This window comes from Acomys russatus, chromosome X, assembly GCF_903995435.1.
Source record: "Acomys russatus chromosome X, mAcoRus1.1, whole genome shotgun sequence".
In the NCBI taxonomy this organism is placed as follows: Eukaryota; Metazoa; Chordata; class Mammalia; order Rodentia; family Muridae; genus Acomys; species Acomys russatus.
Window position 1 is genome coordinate 81,697,255 of NC_067169.1, and position 18,855 is coordinate 81,716,109.

The 18,855-nt window shown below is 39.4% G+C and overlaps 1 protein-coding gene across 3 annotated transcripts in view; it reads right to left on the bottom strand.

Moving 5' to 3' along the window:
• Morc4 (MORC family CW-type zinc finger 4) overlaps nt 1-18,855 on the bottom strand; it is a 56,817-nt gene that overhangs the window by 18,868 nt on the left and 19,094 nt on the right. For 2 of the 3 annotated variants that reach the window (XM_051141274.1, XM_051141276.1), the window contains exons 8-13: nt 16,866-16,985; nt 15,221-15,321; nt 5,799-5,901; nt 3,067-3,191; nt 1,690-1,758; nt 980-1,031 (exon numbers count right to left, since the gene is read on the bottom strand). In XM_051141274.1, the coding sequence (XP_050997231.1) occupies nt 980-1,031; nt 1,690-1,758; nt 3,067-3,191; nt 5,799-5,901; nt 15,221-15,321; nt 16,866-16,985 (570 nt within the window). The remainder of the gene's footprint in view (nt 1-979; nt 1,032-1,689; nt 1,759-3,066; nt 3,192-5,798; nt 5,902-15,220; nt 15,322-16,865; nt 16,986-18,855) is intronic. The other variant, XM_051141275.1, reaches the window with a different exon arrangement.

The window sequence follows — 18,855 nt, forward strand, 5'->3', positions numbered from 1 at the left end:
AAAGCATTGGAGCAAATATCTGCTGGCTTAGGAGAGACACATGCCAGAGGCTATCACATGTTCACAGTGCACACAACAGAGACATGCACCTGGGATCTTGTAGGAGAGTCAGCATACGAAGAAAATACGAACACGTCGGGTGAAAGAATAAAGGGAAGGCAAACTGAATGAGGACAGGGCAGTCCCAGAAATCCCAATCTCTGTATAGACGCAGGATATGAAGCGTGATTGCTCACATGCCTCAGCGTGAGCAGGGTACACGGAGAAGGATTAGTGATACACTGCCTCTCTCCTCACTAGTATGACCTGCCCAACTAAGGAGTGAATCTAACATGCGGACTAGCAGATCTCTGGGAAATAGGGTCAAGAGGGAAATCATGCAGAAAGGCAAGGAGGGGTGGGAGAGATATATGGGTGCTATGGTGGCTGCCAGGAGAGGAGTGTCCCTGAAAGGACGGCCAACCTTATTGCACCCTTCAGCGTCCGGAGCTGGGCAACCATGTCCGAGAGACAGTGCTCCTGAAAATTCAAAACAGCAGAGTCTTTATAAAGCCAGCCAGCCTGAAAGCAGGGATGGGGGGAGGGGGAGGGGGGCGAGGAGGCACAAAGAACCAACCCTTCTTCCCAAGAGAAAAGAGGAAGAAATGATCCCCGAGTCCCAAAAGAAAGGAGGCAGGAGAACCAGACATTCAAGAGGAGCAGCTTATGAAGATGGCACACAGCGGTTATGTGACACCAAATGTGTCATTCCCACTGCCCAGAATCAGTACGCATCCAAATCTGGAAAACAAATGGCATGACTCTTCTGTTTTAAGTGATCTGAACATCAGCAACAGAAGATCTACACAAAACCCAGAGGTCCAATCAAAAGAGAAGAGCCTGGAAGAACCCCTCAGCATTGTTAGGCAGCGTTCTTCAACCTCAAACCTCTGTTGAGGAAAATTGTGTGAGAAGAGGAAGGCGCGGGCCTGTCTCTCACCTGGTGCTTGTTGCTTTCCATAGGCTCCCGCTTCTTCTCAACAGCTTCATCTCTAGAAGATAAAAGTGCTCTTTAGATTCTGGAGACCAAGGAGGAGGATTGCAAGCTCAAGGCCAGCCTCGTCTACAGAGGGAGTTACAACTTAGTCTAAGCTACGGTCTGAGACTGTCTCAAAATTAGATGCTGTTTAGCTCACTGAGAAATTGGAGCTGTATTCCTGTATTATGCTAATGGAGAATTTTCAAATTCTCACATTCTCTCTCCCTCCCTCCCCCCTCTCTCTGTCTCTTTTTCTGTGTGTGTGTGTGTGTCTCTCTCTCTCTCTCTCTCTGTCTCTCTGTCTCTTCTCTGTCTTTGTGTGTCTCTCTCTTTTATGTCTGTGTCTCCGTCTCTGTCTTTCTCTGTGTCTCTCTCTGTCTCTTCTCTGTCTGTCTCTCCTTCTTTCTCTGTCTCTTTCTGTGTATGTATGCATACATGTATGTATGTATGTATGTATGAGGTGTGGGGAGGGGTTTGAACCAACAGACAATGACAAGTTGAGGCATTTGGATTTTGTGACAGTTAGAAGGAAGAACTGGCAGAGCAGAGCTGGGAGGAGGGCAAAGACAGAGCCTTCTCAAATCTCCTCCCTTCTTAAGTCCCTTGTCCTATTCCAGGGAGTGTGATTCCTTCTCTCTGGGATGTGCAGCACTGCCTCATGTATACTCAACTGTTGCTTAGCCTTGCTCTGGTGCAAGTCTTCATCAATGCGGTCTTGTTCTTCTGGAACAGAGCATCTCCTGCAGTATAGATAGGAAGTTATCATTTTACAAGCAAACCATGGTCCTAGATTTTACCCTCTATTTCCCTTATGACTATAGCAGGGCAGCTTAACAATTGTGTAACATACAGTTCAGATTCTATTCACACTACAAAAGCTGGCTTAAATGCATAGCACTGCGAAGGGAATCTCAGAAGGACAAATCAAAATTGGGAAAAAATTTATTCAGTGGCCAAAAGTAAACCTGAGAAAAATGACACACAAACATTGTAAATCACACTGTATTCAGTTCGGAAGGGAAGGAAGTGACTTAGAAAGGTCTCTCCTGGATAAATGTAAACAGATAAAAAAAAAAAAAACATACTCAAAAAAAAAGGTAAACATCCAGAAAGAAATTTCTAGTAGTCAATGCTATAACCTGACCACAGTATCATTTCCTCTCCACAGAAAGGTGCTTAGGCACATGTGGAGACTATGAAGGACACTTACAAAACAGAGACATAGCTTTCCTTCATTTCCTTTGATCCATTTTGGACCTTTTCTCTAAAAGCATACTCTGTTAGATTACCTTCTTTTTTTTTTCTTACCAGTATGTGGTCTATAAAAGGAAGACTATGTAAAAGACCACAGCTGGATTGAAGCAGACTGACTTACTATGAATGCCCAGAACTACTGACTTATGTCAGGCACTGTTTAGATTTGGGCTGCTCTTAGGACCATATGGCACATTAGGAAGACAAACAGGCAAGCAAACAGTATTGACTGCAACAGGTTCTATTTACATTGATGCTACATAGGAGACACAAGAAAGCGATTGGCTCAATGTGGAATGTAAGGAGCTTAGTCTTCGAGAACGTTAAAGCTCTTGTGGAATCGAAAACAACTGTGCCCATGAAAAATACCCCCCCAAAATGGCATATGAATGAATGCCAAGAATCACATATTGTCAGAGGTCAGGGTAAAAAAATAAATCACTGAAAATTGTTATGGAGAGGAAAAGTTGCCACACAAGACTTCCGCTTCTGAGACTGTTATGATTTGAGTAGGAACATGGGATACACAAAGTGATTTCAATCAAGAGAAATGATGCCATCAAAGTCATAGAAAAGAGAGAAGCCATGGCATATGTGGGGGATAGCACCTTACTAGAGTGTAGGTCTTGGTAAAGTATAGTGGAAAATAAGGTTAGATAAATAGTTCAAGTGAGCTGGTCAGCACTGGGGGCTTGATAACCAGGCTAAAGCATGTAGATTATATATGAAGTGGTTCTGTGAAAGAGGAAGACAAATCAGGAGGTACTGACAAGATAATGAGGCTAGACCCTTACCTGTATTTTGGATGGGGATTATAATAACAAAACCATCTTGCAGGTAAAGTGGATGGATCCACCTTTCCAGGAAGCTTCCTCCACTTAAGACATTCATCACACTGTACCCAAGTCTGGTCAGGAATCTTCCTGAGTAAGGAAAACCAGAAATGTTATTGTATAGATCTTAGCTCGGTGCTTTGTCCTACATTTAGAAGAGACGTCTTAAAAATTAAAAAAAAAAATTGTATGAAAAAATGTGCTAGAAATCTTGATGTCTGAAATGTGTGAACTTTGAGCAACATAGATAACTATACCAGATGTGGATACAAAAAGTAGCAATTTACCATTATTTATACAAATTAACAATATTTATTCTGGACTCCTTTAGTTTGAGCAAGTAATAAGATATTTTTACCTCTGAGGCTTATTAACTTGAGGAAAGTATTATGTGTATCTTACATTGATAAAAAGAAATGAGGCCCATCAAATTGTCTTATTTCTTTGTCCAATCACTAAACACTTTTTGAATACTTTTTTATAGGATGCTCAGAAGCTCGGTCACCACAATCTCCACCCCCCAGCCCCTGTTTCCCTGCATACTTCTGATTTCTCTTTTTCTTCTGAGTTTAGGGGTATGGCTCAGCTGGCAGCTTGACTAGCACATACATGACTCTGAATTTGAGCTCCAGCACCACATAAAAACCGTCTTCTGTTTATATTGCTTCAACCACACTTTTATTAGGTTGATATTCCCAACGGTCCATCATATAAGGCAATATAATTTGATTAAATTTCCGAACTATAAATGATGGCGCCAACAAGTGGTTGGAATTACTACGATAAAGGCATTCAGAGTTGAATTCTTCAATGCACACCCACCTTCATCACTTCCAGAAATGTCTAACCCAATCACTTGGAGATTAAAGTGAATTCATTTCCCTGTATGACGGTGTGGCGCATATGTGATAGAAGGTATAAATAATGTGAAAAGTTGTATTGGAGAGAGCAGAGGCTGATGAAAAGACACAAAGCAGAGAGAGGCACCTCAGACCCATTTTAGTGCCAAAGTGGGTTTTGCGAATACTGCATTTTATTGCTCTTTCACTTGACTATTCAATAAAGTGGTATGGTTCTTTTATCAATTCTTTCAGTAATTTTTCATTGTTTTAAATTCTGCTTTTTTATTACTAGTTATAAAAGTAACGCTATCCTATTATAGAAAGGCAGAAAATAGAGAAATACATAAAGAAGAAAAACAAAAGGTACTTGTGCCACTCAAATACAATGTCCTATTTTTTAAAAAACATCTATTTAGTCATTTTTTGCCACACTTTTGGACCTCCCTATTGCTCCAGACTTGTAGCCTTGAAGCTCTAAGCTCGGGCCTGACCTCTGCCAGAGCCCATACATGGCAGTTTCAGCAGAGGTGGAAGTAGAAGGAAAGGTGGTATTAGCTCTGGATTTAGATGTCTTTGCCCAGAAGAAGGCCTTGCAGGAAGATGCCTGTAGCATCCCTGAGGACAAGGATACCAAGAGGCAGCGACTCTCTGCTAGGGGCTCTGAACACATGGTGGATCATCCTTCAAGCCAGGCAGAAAGAAGAGGTTTAGAACTTCTGTCTGTAATAAATAGGAAACTGAAGGAGCTGTACTGTCTTGCTAACGAGCGTGGCTTCAGGGGCCTGCTTGCTTCCTTTGAACCTTGGTTCTGCTGTGTTCTACTTGTCTACTCCTGTGCAAAAGATGGAAGATTGGGATGTCCTGGGCTTTCTATTAGTATGCTTCAGATTTTTGTGTATTATTAAATAAATCATTGCATGTAAGATGCTAAAACAATACGTGGAATTTAAGTAAATACTCAATAAACAGGCTCTTATCAAAATTCTGCTGCTAGCTTTCACACGGTCTAGCAATATACAAACATCTGTCTCACTACATTCATCACTGCTAATTTGAAAGGCAAAATGGCATCTGACTTTTAATTCAAAGTTTTGGCACTATCTGGAGGATAAACATGAGCTGACATCTTTGAAGAAGGTAGAAACATACAGAGCATTTGGATTGCATTTGAAACCAAATTTTGTATCATACACGGATCTGGTAATTTCCACTTTAAAAAGGTAGAAGCCCCACCCCACTCACATGAGTAGGGTAGTGTAAAATATCTACCACTTTCATCTTTAACTAGATGGTATTATAACTAACTCTATGTATGCTGCTATGCAGCCCGCCTTCCGTGCTGATCTTTTCTCCTTACCTAAGGCACAGATTGAGTAACTTCTACCTTTTCTCTACTATGTTTTGTCCCCTATTTCTGCTCTGCAATATCAGTTCAGTCCCAATAATATTTAGCAAGAACAAAGAGGAAGCAAGTTTGTCAGCATGTCTGAACCTCTATCTACTCTATGCCATGTACGGTTCTAAAAGCACCGAAAGAGGTGATGTCACTCACTCACTCACTCACTCACTCACTCACTCACCAAAGTGCACTCGGAGTGTCAGGTTTCAGTAGCCACAATCCTCCACTACATTACAGTCTCTCCTAAACTGACAGCATTAATCCACTCACATTTATGATCCAAACCACAGAAGTTTTCAAATAGAATGAAGAGGTAAAATAATGTAATCAGTACCCGTTCTCTCTTATGTTAGCGAAACCCTCTGATGAAAACAACACTTATTTGATCCTTGTTCCTCCCATTTGATGGAAGGACATCATCCTTAATGTTTTCATAGTCTATACTTTATGACTTGTGGTACTAGCCTGTATGTAGGTAAGATCCCAAAGTTCCCTTGAGATGTTTTTTCCTTCCAATAAGCATTGAGCTTCTGGGCAAGGGCATTCATTGTCAACCTGAAAGAAAGTGCAAGAAGTATGTCAAAGTTTAGCACTTGAATGAGTTTTAATCTCTCAGAAGCTCCCATTTAACAGAATCCAGCAATTTCGGATAGTTGGCATAGTTTTGAATGCCTATATATGGTGGGAGAGGAGGTCCCCTTCTGTCAGAGGTCTAGGGGAGGGGAATAGGGTAGAAAAGGGAGGAAGGGCGGGAATGGGAAGATACAAGCAAGAGGATAACATCCGAGGGATGTAATATAAATAAATTAAAATTTAAAAATAAAAAAATCTGAAAAATACAATTTAAAAAACTACCATTGGGGACACCTGCCTTTAAAAAGTCCTATAATAAAACTGTAATGAAAGACATAATAGAAAAAAAGTATCATAATATTAACATCATAATTGTTGGTAGTCACTCTGGTTGTGATGTTAGAATGGTTATAAGACCCCAAAATGTAGAATAGTCTAGATTTTTTTCAAGGCCCACAGAGTCACGAAATGAGTAAGTTGTCATTAGAGACTGTGACAGAGCAACACTTCAGAACAAGAACAGAGATCAATACTGATTAATTATTAAACTTTGAGATGACAATAAGTACCTAACCAGAATCAAATAGACAACGTAGAGGATCATACACAAAACCCTAGCTATTAAAAAAACCCAATCACCTGGGTGGCGGTGGCGCATGCCTTTAATCCAGAGGCAGTCAGATTGCTGTGAGTTTGAGGCCAGCCTGGTCTACAAAGTGAGTCCAAGACAGCCAAGGCTACACAGAAAAACTCTGTCTCGAAAAACCGAAAAGAAAAAACAAAAAGCAAAAAACAAACAAACAAACAAAAAATATCAAATCTTCACTGTCTCTGTCTTTCTTTCTAGTTCCCTTGCATGAAAACACTAATCATATATGAGAAACGTCCCTTCAACATTTCCTAGGACACTGGTATTAGATGCTAAATCTGAGTTTGCTCTCTCTCGCCTAATGAATAATTCCTATTAAATTCTATCCCTCAGGATTACAACTTAATGCAAATGTACACATACCTGGAACACTATAAACTGGAGAAATTTCAAACCTCTCTTTACCCTCAGGATCATTATTATTCAGTATTTTTTTTTTTTTAGTAGGCTGCTTCCTTTACCACCTGACTCATTTTAAATTAGATTCTCACTACATACACGAGATTAGAATAATCAGAGACAAGTTCCTGTATTAACTCATCCCTCGCCTACTATCAGTGCTTCTGTCTCTCTGTTAATAGCCTTTCCCTAAGTCCCAGACACAGAACTGTGCTTTGTTTCCCCTTCAAAGTCTACTCAATAAAGAAAATTTGATGGGCTCCCGGGAAGGTAAATAGATATGTGGAATCAGTCTACCTACCTAGATAGCAGCTGCACTTGCAGAAGCTGCATGATCACAGAGAAACTGTGCTCGTAGGAAAAATGTTGGCATTGGCATTTTACTGCACAGCTGCTATAGGATGTAATCCAGTTAACATTTAAGCATCAATATTTTGGAACACGTAGATGGTAAATTGTAGATAATTTTGGTCCATTTCTGTTCTTAGAATAGTAGCTATACATTCTCCACCTCTAGCTCCGTGACAGAGAATCCTGTATGTGTCTCACAAGCCACTTATAAGGACCATGACAGGAAAAAAGGATGTTATTCCTCAAGGATCCAGATCTGTGATCACACAATGGACAAGTGGCCTTTTTTGTTATATTTCTCCATGGTTACAACCTCTCTTCTAACGCATTCAAAGTGATGGAACTTTATTCACCTCTTTGTATCTTTTTTTTTTTTTTCCTATTCAGGGAGCCAGACATTAAAAATGAAGATATTCAAAAGGACACGCACTCATACACATATATGTATATATGCATGTATGAATACACATATAACGTATGGATATACATTAGAAAGACACTATGAATTTCCAGAGGAAGATACAGGTTCAGAAAACAAGTGAGAAAATCTTATGTTTATACTCTCCCTGGTACAGAGATAGCTTACGGCAAACACACCACTAACATCAAGCAAATATACAAAAATAACACAGCAAATCCTAGGATGGGGGAGGGAATCTCATTTCCAGAAGTTATCATGTTATAAATTCTAAAATTATAAAAATCACAATGCATACAAAAATATGAAAATATGGTATGATAAAAATGAAATTCCCAAGAAATTGTCTGTGAAAAAGTTCTGGCTTAAACATGTTCAAATAGGGGCTGGAGAGATGGCTCAGAAGTTAAGAGCACTGACTGCTCTTCCTGAGGTCCTGAGTTTAGTTCCCAGCAACCACATGGTGGCTCACAGCCATCTGTAATGTGATCTGGTGCCCTCTTCTGGCCTGCAGGTGGACATGTAGATGGGGTATTCATATACACAATATAAATCTTAAATAAAAATTTAAAAAAGATGCTCAATAACCTAAGGGGAAGGGAGTCAAGAAACAATTTTTGAATAAAATGGAAATGTCAATAAAGAGACAGGAAAACTAAAAAAAGAAAGAAAAAGAAGAGAAACTGAAATAAAATGTAGAACTGAATAGAATAGCAAGACAGAGAGAAGAATCAGGGAGTTTAAAGATGTTACTGAAATTGAGAATTTAGGGACTGGAAACAAAGCCTGAAGGGTTCGCTTGGCACCATCAGTGGCATTGTAGATGTTTGAAATTAAAAGAAGGAGGCAAAGACAAGTTAAATGTAACCTCTAGGATGACCATCTAGGATAGCTAGATGACGCATACAAAAGGTAACAAGAAAAGAATGTAAACACTCCACTATAAAACATCACCTAAACAGAAAACACAGCAATGTAGGAAATGAGAGAAGCTATAAAGCCAAATGCCAAATGACAGATGTCTTCTCTTACTTGAAGTGAAAATGGATTCAACAATTCGCAAATACATGATGTGACACAGAGAATACAGGGCCTTCGAGATGGTTCCGTGGGTAAAGGTGCTTGCCATCACGCTTCGTGACCTGAGCCTGCCAATGTGCACACATGCATGCATACACACATATCCAAACACAAAATTTTCAATAAAAAGATGGCATATTATGGTGTCTGAGTGCCAGAGCACTACTATAAAAATGCCTAAATATGAAGTGTTGCTTTGCAACGGAAGTTTGGCAGCCTGGGACATTTTGGAGGATCAGAAGTTCAAGGTCATCTTTAGGTACATAGCAATCCTGAGGCTACATGAGACCCTGTCTAAAAACAGAAAAAAAGAAAAGAAAGACTTTTTGAAAAAGTTTGAAGGATTTAGACAGTGCAGTGTCTAAAACTGCACTGAACAGACTGTTAATAGATGTATGGGTGGATGTTCCTTAAAGCGCTGAGGGCTTAGGAGGAAATGGAGAAGCATGGTAGAAAAAATTAAGATTTCCTTAAAGCATGCTTAAATCATCGTAAACAGAGTTAGAACTACCTTAAAGACACGGCCAATCAAGAGTCAGGAGAAATGAACAGCACATTACTGGAAAATCTGAAATATGATCCTCACTACATAGTCAGAGAAAGCTTAGCAGAAACATGCCTTGTAGTTCCCTGGAAAGTATACCTTGTAAATGATGAATTTGGACATTTGGCTGAGTAGATCTCCAGATAAACTGAAATTGTGTCCTCTGGCTGCTCATGTAAAACATGGGAAAGAAACGATAATGTAAAAGAAGAACTGATCATCGGAAAGCCACCAGAATTAGACAATCTGGAAAATCCTCAGTCAAAAGCACAAAGGATGTTAAACTTGCATGTTAGGAACATGAGCGCTGTGAATGAAGAGTGGGGTGGGAGAGTCATTTGTGACTATTTCAGTAAGATTAAAAGGTCAAAATATTCGGGCACGTATAAGGCTCTTTGGGAATTTTAAGCACGTGACTCACAGCCCTTCACAGGCATCTCAGCTGAAGCCAAGAAGAGAAATAAATTTATCTAGGGAAGATCAGTCAAGAGCCCTTGTTAAGTAGGATGAATATTCATCGCATTCACGGAAGACCTATAAGGGGTTTGAGATGGCAGGAGCACAAACACTTTCTTCTCGGACTGATCGGAATAAATGTGGGAGAATATATAATGAAGAAATTCTACCGGACTGTTAAAAACATACATACAGGTGACACACACAGTGAGCAGGTTATAATTAGGAACATAGATGTATATACGTGTACACACATACACACACACACACGCACACACACACACACGCACACACACACACACACACACACACACACACACACACATGTGGAACAGTAACTAATGAAAAAGAGGCCATGAATTTGAGACAGAGTAAGGATGGGTATATGGGAGTGTTTGGAGAGAGGAAAAAGAAGGGCAAAATGACGTAATCATATTAGCATCACAAAAAATGCTTAAAAATTCTAGCGAAGATAAAAGTTGCTGAAACAACTCTGCTGTAAAAATAAACTAGTCTTCATGAACAGATAATTTTGAGGCTTGAACCATAAGCCCAGAAGGCAGCATTTCAATAATAGAGGGGTGCAGTATTGCAAGCCCCAGAAAAGTATGCCTAGTCTTTGGATATTTAATGGGATTTGCCTAGCTAGATTTATGAAATTGCTTGGTAAGTAACTTTTTTTCCTGTTCAATTTAAACCTTACTTGGCAAAGGACTTTTATATAACTGGTGTCCTGTGGTTCTCATGCTATTATATTTTATCAGTAGTCTGTGTGTGTGTGTGTGTGTTTGTGTGTGTGTGTGTGTGTGTGTGTGTGTGTGTGTGTGTGTGTTATACTCAGAAAAATGTGATTTGAGCACAAAATATGAGGCTTCCGAGCTGATGACATTTAGCTAAGACTCTAGACAGTGATGTTTTTGATGACACTGGGATGGGACAGGGCAATCACTTTTTAATGTGAGAAACAAATCTTGAAGCACCAGGGGACAGACTGATAAACTAATAGTCTCCCAAAGATGTCTAGGTCCCAATGCCTGAAATCCGTGAATATCTGCAGTGACACACTAAGAGGCAGTTCCTGCTACTCCTCAGCTGACCTGAAGGTAGGAAGGCGATTCCAAAGGAGCCAATGGAACCAGAGGCCTTTAAGTGTGGAAGAGTGAGGCAGAGGAGGCAGAATCATAGGAGGAAATGTGACTAGGGAAGCAACTTTACTGGAATGATGCAACGTGAGGAGGATGCAGCTCATCACTGCTGACTTTGAAGTTAGAGAAGAGGGCCTTGGGCCAAAGAATGCTGGCAGCCTCTAAAGTTGGACAAGAAAAGGAATTGGATTCTCCCCTAGAGCCTCCAGAAAGGCAGACAGCCTGCCAACACCTTGATTTTAGCCCAGTGAGTTCTGAGTCAGACGTCTAGCCTCCAGGACTCTAATACAGTCAATTAGTGTTGTTTTAAGCCACTAAATTTATGGCAAATTGTTACAACAATGGAAGAGGTTTTCTGTTGTTTATAAGCAGAACTTGACTATCATTGCTCTTCCATAGAATATAAACTATTGCCTGATTCCTCTGAATCCATTAGGCATAACTTGGACATAGTTCAGAAGTACGGGTTCGAAGAAAGTGATGTGTAAACTATAACCTGGAAGGTAATACATACATACATACATACATACATACATACATACATACACACACACACACACACACACACACACACACACACATACACTTTCACACTATGACAGAATTGAAAAATTGGATAAAAGTGATAAGAGTCTGTGTGGCCTACAAAAGCCTTCTCTCTGGCTTCTCAAAAAAATATTTGCAATCTCTGCTCTCCGATCTGGCTCTCCATTATCCATTTCATTTGATTTCTTTTCACTCTAGTACATCACTTTATCTCCATTTCCCCTTCGGAGTTCTTGTCAGTACCACAGCCCATGCCACAACTGCATACCAGAACTCCCTCCCTTTTCTACATCTTGTATCCTTTAAAAATGTTTTTGATTATGTATTTTATACATATGGATATATTCTCTGCATGCATGTGTGCCTTGTGCCCATAGAGACCAGAAGTTGGGCATTGGATTACCAGGAGTAGAAGTTACAGACAATTTTGAGCCATCATGTGGGTGCTAGGAATTGAATCTGGGTCAACTGGAAGAGCAACCACCAGTGTTCTTAACCACCAAGGTATCTCCCTCCTACTCAAATATTGTATCTTTTAAGGAATACACTGTTTGTGTCTTTGCATCTTGCTTGTGTGTTTTTGTTTGAGACATAGTTTCTGTGTGTAGCCCTGGCTGTCCTGGGATTCCCTCTATAGACCAGGCTGGCCTCGAACTCAGAGTTCTATTTAAGAAATATCGTAAGTCATGTCATCTACCTAAAACTTTCCACATTTATCTCTTCAGGGCATTTTTTTTCTGTATAGTGCCAAAAAGGTTTCAATTGATCTATTAGCCATTTTACTGCTATTTAATTGTTTTCAGATGTGTGATAATCTATTATTACAAATAGAATGCTAACTAAGTCTTAAAGTACGTGACTCTGAAATTCTTTAGAAGATTCTACAAAACCTATTCACCATGTTACGTGTTAGTGGCTTGTTCAGTTAATATGCTTTGGTTGCATATTTTAAAGGTTGACTCTAAAAATGTTTTAAGCTTGAGCCATGACATTTACAGCTAAAGTCTAATATCCACAGATTGTTCATAGTAATATATTACAGATGATTTATTTGTAGCTATTCTAGTACTCTAATGGCTTGTGTCTCTTTTATTATTTGTACTTTTGGCTCTGTAATAATCACAAGAGGATTTCGTGATAGGAAACAAGGTTCACCAATCCTCTCAAATTTCCATTGTTGAGAGGGACAAAGGGAATGGAGGGTCTTGCTATGTAGATAAGGCTGCCTAAGAACTCATTATATAGCCTTGTATGGCCTGCAATTCACAATCCCATTGCCATAGCCCCTGGGTGTTGGGATTAGAGGTCTATGCCCCCATATCTGCTTTCAAATTCAGATATTGTTTATTAACATTTTAATCACTTTTGCATGAAGTTTACATAAAGGGCAATAGGGCTGAGGATATAGCACAATAGTAGTTCGTGCTTGCATATGCAGGCACCTAGGTCCAGTCCCCAGCACAAAAATATAAGGGCATGGGGTGCTGTGCTTCATACTTACCATCCTAGCACTTGTGAGATGTAAGCAGGAAGTACAAGAATTCAAAACTACCTTCAGCTACATAGTGAGTTTGAGGCAAGTAGGAACTAAGTGAGATCCTGCCTTAAAAAAATCGTGGAGCCAGAGAGGCAAAGTTGTGGTTAAGTGCGGTTACTGTCCTGAAAGAAGCACCCACATTCAGTTTCCAGCACCCACACAGCAGCTCACAACAGTCTGTAACTTCAGTCCCAGGGCATTTGATGTCCTCTTCTGCCACCTGCCAACACCAGGCACAGATGTGGTACACATATGCACATGCAGAAAAAATACTCATACACATAAAATACAAGTAGATATTTTAAAAAGTGATGACGATGGTGCCTGAACTGGGTGATGATGTGCAAATTTACTATGCACAAGACTCTATGTAGGTTAGTATTCTCATTCTGGTTTTAGTAAAATATATAGATCTATTAAACTACATGTTCATAGAATGCCTTTATTTGGACCCTCTGCAATTACCTCAAATTCATCATACCAAAACTATGCGTCACAAACCAAAGGTCTAATGTATCCAAAAGAGAGAAACAGATTTTCTCATGGTGGTATGTTGGCAGTGATACTATGGAAACTTATTAAATCATTTTTAATATGTAACATTTAGGTTTCACAAATATTGAGGTAATTATCCCAAATTCACCACTTTTGCTCAAAAGAAAGAATATTTGGTTCCATTAAACCAATGTCATTTCTAAGCGTTCATATTTAGGGGACAACTCTTGGTCAGAGGTCTTCATTATGGGTCAGACTCACATATAAATGATTAATTTACTTGGATCCAGAGCACCCCACTGCTATAATCACTGTTAAGCCTGAGTGACTCGAGCCCAATTATGCGGAAATTAATTTGGGATTGCCATTCAAATGGCTATCTCGTTTTGAATCCTACATCTCAGTTTGTATGGTTTCACATAAGTAACTGAAGGAACATTTAATTCATTTTGTTATAGCTTGGAACACACAAAAAAATTTCTGAGAGATGATTTTTTCCTCCCACTCTTAGAAAAAATATTACTGGGATTTTAAATAAAAAGATACCAAATGTTCTCACATCTTCTCTTTTTTGATATCCTAAGAATGCTATCATTTGTGCCATTGCCTATATTTTCTTTTGCTTAGAAACCCTCCCCCCTATTATTTCACCTAGAAAACATCAACTTTCCTTTAAGTTTGAGCTCAAATAAAATCTGTTTTGTGAAGTTTTCCTTGATTTTCTTTAGTCATATTTAAAGACTCTCCTCAGCTCAGCAGTAGTGGTGCACACTTTTAATCCCAGCATTTGGAAGGCAGAGGCAGGCTTATCTCTGAGTTGGAAACCAGCTTGGTCTACAGAGTGAACTCCAGAAAAGCCAGGGCATGACAGAGAAGCCTTGTTTCAAAAGCAATAAGGGGTAAGGGAGGAAGGGTACGAGGAAGAGGGAGGAGAGGATGGAGGGGGCTAGGTTTGGAATGTAAAATGAATAAATAAATTAATTAAAAATATCCTGATAAACCAGTCAATAAAGATTCTCCTCATTTTCCATATACACATTCCTTATTTTAGATGTATGTATCTTTCATAGTTTCATTACCACACTTTTCTTACCAACTAAGGACTATAATTTCACATCCTATGTCCTTTGTCTAAGACATAAGAGGTATCAAATGCTGGGCCTCAATCATGCTATCACTGAGCTGTATCCTAACCCCAACCCCATTTTCAACCTGATTTTAACAATTCTTCAGTTCCTAACATATCTTTATTGGTTTCACCTCGCTGTCAAGTTCCTTTCTGACTCTTAGCTATGTGTCTGCCTTAGAAACTTCCACAAGAGCATATCTTCCGTGTTGTTCTGACATTTCCAAAAGTATCCCCTGGCTGCAAGAAAATTTAAGAGGCAAATTTTAATTTCTCTCATCAAAACATGCCCAATAACTTCTGATTCATTTGCTTCAAGATGAAAAACAAGGTCCTTCGTGTTACCAGAAATATTTTACCAAAATACTTCTATGTTCTGTAACTTCTAAAGGTTAATTAAAAAGAGCAAAATCATCTCCAGTCGTGGAAGATACTATTTGAAGTAATTCTGAGTTACCTTCTCCATCTGGCTTTTAGAGGTGGTTTAGAACTCACACAGAGCAGAGCGATATCGGAGCAATTTATCTGCACAGTCCCTGGTTGCGAGTGACTCACCGGTATTCTTTGGTGTACTCAAAGTCTTGTTTGTTGTAGGCAGGTTTTAGGAAATTGCACTCAATGACTCCAATTACTCCCACACCTTCTTCACCAGTTGGCTTAGAAAAAAATGTTAATTTCAACACATTATTATTGACGGCCTAGAGGCACTTCCTTTTGATTCAAAAAAAAAAAAAAATGGAAAAGGTTACACAGTATTCACGGGGAAGGCAACACCATGGAGTGCTAGAGGAGCACTTAGACGGAAACTGACAAGTTCTAGAGCAGAGATGGTTTTCTTTTTCTCACATTTTTGTTGAAAAAAATCTATTTTTTCCACATAATTTATCCCGATTATGGTTTCCTCTCCTTTACTCCAGTTCTTCCCCCCCTCCCGTCAGGATCCAGCCTGTTCTGTCTCTCAGATGGTTCAGTGATTCACAGATCCCTACAGTGAGTCAGCTCTGGTACTTCATGGCCACAACTCCATCTCCACGTGTTTTTATATCCTGGGATTGCCAAAAGATTCACTGGAATAAAGGATTTACACTGCTAAAAAGCAAAAATATATCCTAACGTTCTGCAGAACCGAAGTGAAACCTCATTTGAAAATTAGAGATGCAATGTAGTCACCACACTGAATCTTAAAACACGAGCATTTCCACACACAGAGGCCCCCAACCAACTACCAGAGTTGGACGTGAAGTGTGAGAGATTTGGGGGGCGGTATTTTTTTTTTTTTTTTTTTTTTTTTTTTTAGATTTTCGAGACAGGTTTTCTCTGTGTAGCCTTAGCTGTCCTGGACTTGCTTGGTAGACCAGGCTGGCCTCGAACTCACAGAGAGATGCAACTGCCTCTGCCTCCCCGAGTACAGGGATTATAGGTGGGCACCACCCACCGTGCTTGGTGATATGGGCAGGATTAAACTTGTTCTACTCTGTACTAGAATCAAGGAATAATTAAACTGACACACAACTAGAGGCTGTTTCAAAAGGTGATATAACAGGAAAAGCCAAGATTGTCACATGGTTAGCGATCCTGGGTCTTACATAACTGTCCTATAATGTACAAAGCAGCCTGTCTTTCACTGTACTTTAGTCATCTAAACAAAAAGGTTGCTCGTGGAAATTAAATGATCATGTAAACATCAGAGATAATGGCAAGATTTGTGTAGCTTGTCTTATGGAGTATTTCATGTCATTTATCATACTTAACATCTTTCAACCTTTTAAGCTGAAAGAGAGATAAAGAAAACATTGTTTCTACTTTACTAGCACAGACATGGAACCTCAAAGGAATTGATTTGCCCAGGAAAACCCAGGGCACAAATGTTGGTTTTCAACCACTAAATTTTATGAAGCTTCTAATATCCCTTTATTGTCTCCACAAGTAAGAGCGATTTTATACACTAATTAGCTAATACACATGATGACGCTGGTATGACTAAACTCTAGCCCTTATGAACAGACAGATAGATACCTAGTTACTAGGTGAGAAATTATCTTTTTTTCCACACAGGACACCTCACCTATTGATACATGCTTTCAGTATCTGAATCTAACAAATGTCAGGAGATGGGGCTGAAAATCATTAATCATTTGAGATCTCTCTTCTCCTTCATGGCAGGCCTCCATGACAAAGACAAGACATATGAAGCACTCACCTTTAACTGGCAGCCCACCTTCTCAAAGGCCTTAATAAGGCGGTTGTTATGATACATCATAACTCCAAACTGGTTATGATATTTGCAAGAGAATCCAAACGTGATTCTCACTTGCTTACTCTGAAAAGAAAATCATTAAGGAGACAAAACACCAGAGGCTTCAGGAGAAAAAAAATAATAAAGCATTATATTATAGAGGGGGGAAAAACCCACACCAGATGTCACTGCATGTGAATTGATATCTAGAAGGCATTTAAAAACAGGAACATTCTCTTGCTCTGCTTTCTTGGAGGGGGAGGAGTGATGGTGAGACAAAGTTTTTCGGTGTAGCCCTGGCTGTCCTGTAACTCACTTTGCAGACCAGGCTGGCCTCGAACTCACAGAGATCCACCTACCTCTGCCTCCCAGAGTGCTGGGATTAAAGGCGTGTTCCACCACAGATTGCTCTGTTTTTTGGCTGCTACAAAGTAAGCTAGCTACTCTGCTCCACCATCTCTTTCTTGAACAGTGGACTGAACTTCTGAAACCATGAGTGAAAGTAAATCTTTCTTGCCTTAGTTTCTCTCACTATCTGCCACAGACATTTAAAAAAAAAAAAAAAGCTTACACAGCATCTGTCAATGACAAGCAGTGTACATCAGTACTGTGTGCTGAATGGGTCAAGTGCCACGGGAAGCATGACCCAATTGGTAAACTTAGTCCACTAATATTTGACTCAGATCATATAAAGTTACCTGGGTTCTAAGGACTCAAGGGAAACTTCAAACAGGACCTATTTCCAAAAGAGGAAAGAAAGAAGACAAAAGTTTCCCGAATCAATCCAAATTCGCACACCATAAAGTTGACATTTTAAAGGTAATAATTGGAAAATATTTGTGTTCTGTACACTTTTAAAGTTGGAAGCAATGGGCTGAGGGTACATTGTAGGAGGAACTGCATCCAATTTGTATGAAGAGCACAGACAGGCGTGAAGAGGCTTTTCAGTCGATGACTAAGGAATAAATAAATCAGGATCCATTACTTTGTTCTGCAGTCATCCTGGCAAAATATATTCTAGTATTGGAGGTTTCATTTTAGTCACACCAACAGTGGCTCTATTTAACTAGAACTGTAATATGAGAAGGTAACTGGATTAATTGGAAGTGGGGCTGTGATAAATATAAAATGAATGTATTGAAGTTGGTCTGATATAGACCCACAAAAATAAGAAGCCAGAGTCAGGAAAGGAACATACCCTAAAACAGGAGTTAGAAAACATGTCCTTAGAGGGGTTCTGCTAAACACACACACACTAAGATCTTAACCTACAGAAGGTGAAGATGTAAAGAATTTTCTCACTTGTTAGCTCCAACTCTAAGTTGGGCTTGTTTGGGGCTTTAAAAGCAAATTGCCTAGTAGAGAAGGTATGTGTATCCAAAAAGAAAAAACTCCACTGTGAGGAATAACTACACCATTCATTTTAAACAAGCAATTTCTAATTGGGTCACTAAAAATTTTTTTAAAAAAGAAGACAAAGTAAGTAATGCCTTTGATTTTTTAAAAATGCAAAGAACATGTCTCTAGGTCCAATAATTGTATTCGTGGCTACTATAAAATTTAAAAACGCATTTTTCATAAATACTTGAGTTCTCAAGTCTTCTGAAGGCGAAATTTTCCCTCAGAACACCACCAGAGAAGACGGTTCATTAGCACAGTGCATCTTCAGATTGTCCCTGGTATCTGAAATCCACCTCGAGTGCAATGAAGTCTAGAAAATGAGCAAGTACTCTTCTGGGTGCCTGTCATTCTGAGACGTTCCCGGGAAATTCATGTAGAGCTTCTTAATGATTCCTCTCTGCCTAGAAATACCTCTAATTTCCACTCACTAATTCACATGCCAGTCTAAATCTGCACCAAGTACAACATAAACTCTAAGATTAACAACCCTAACTAAAAATTTATTTTAATCAATATGAATATGGCAGAATTCCAGTATAAATAACATGTAATG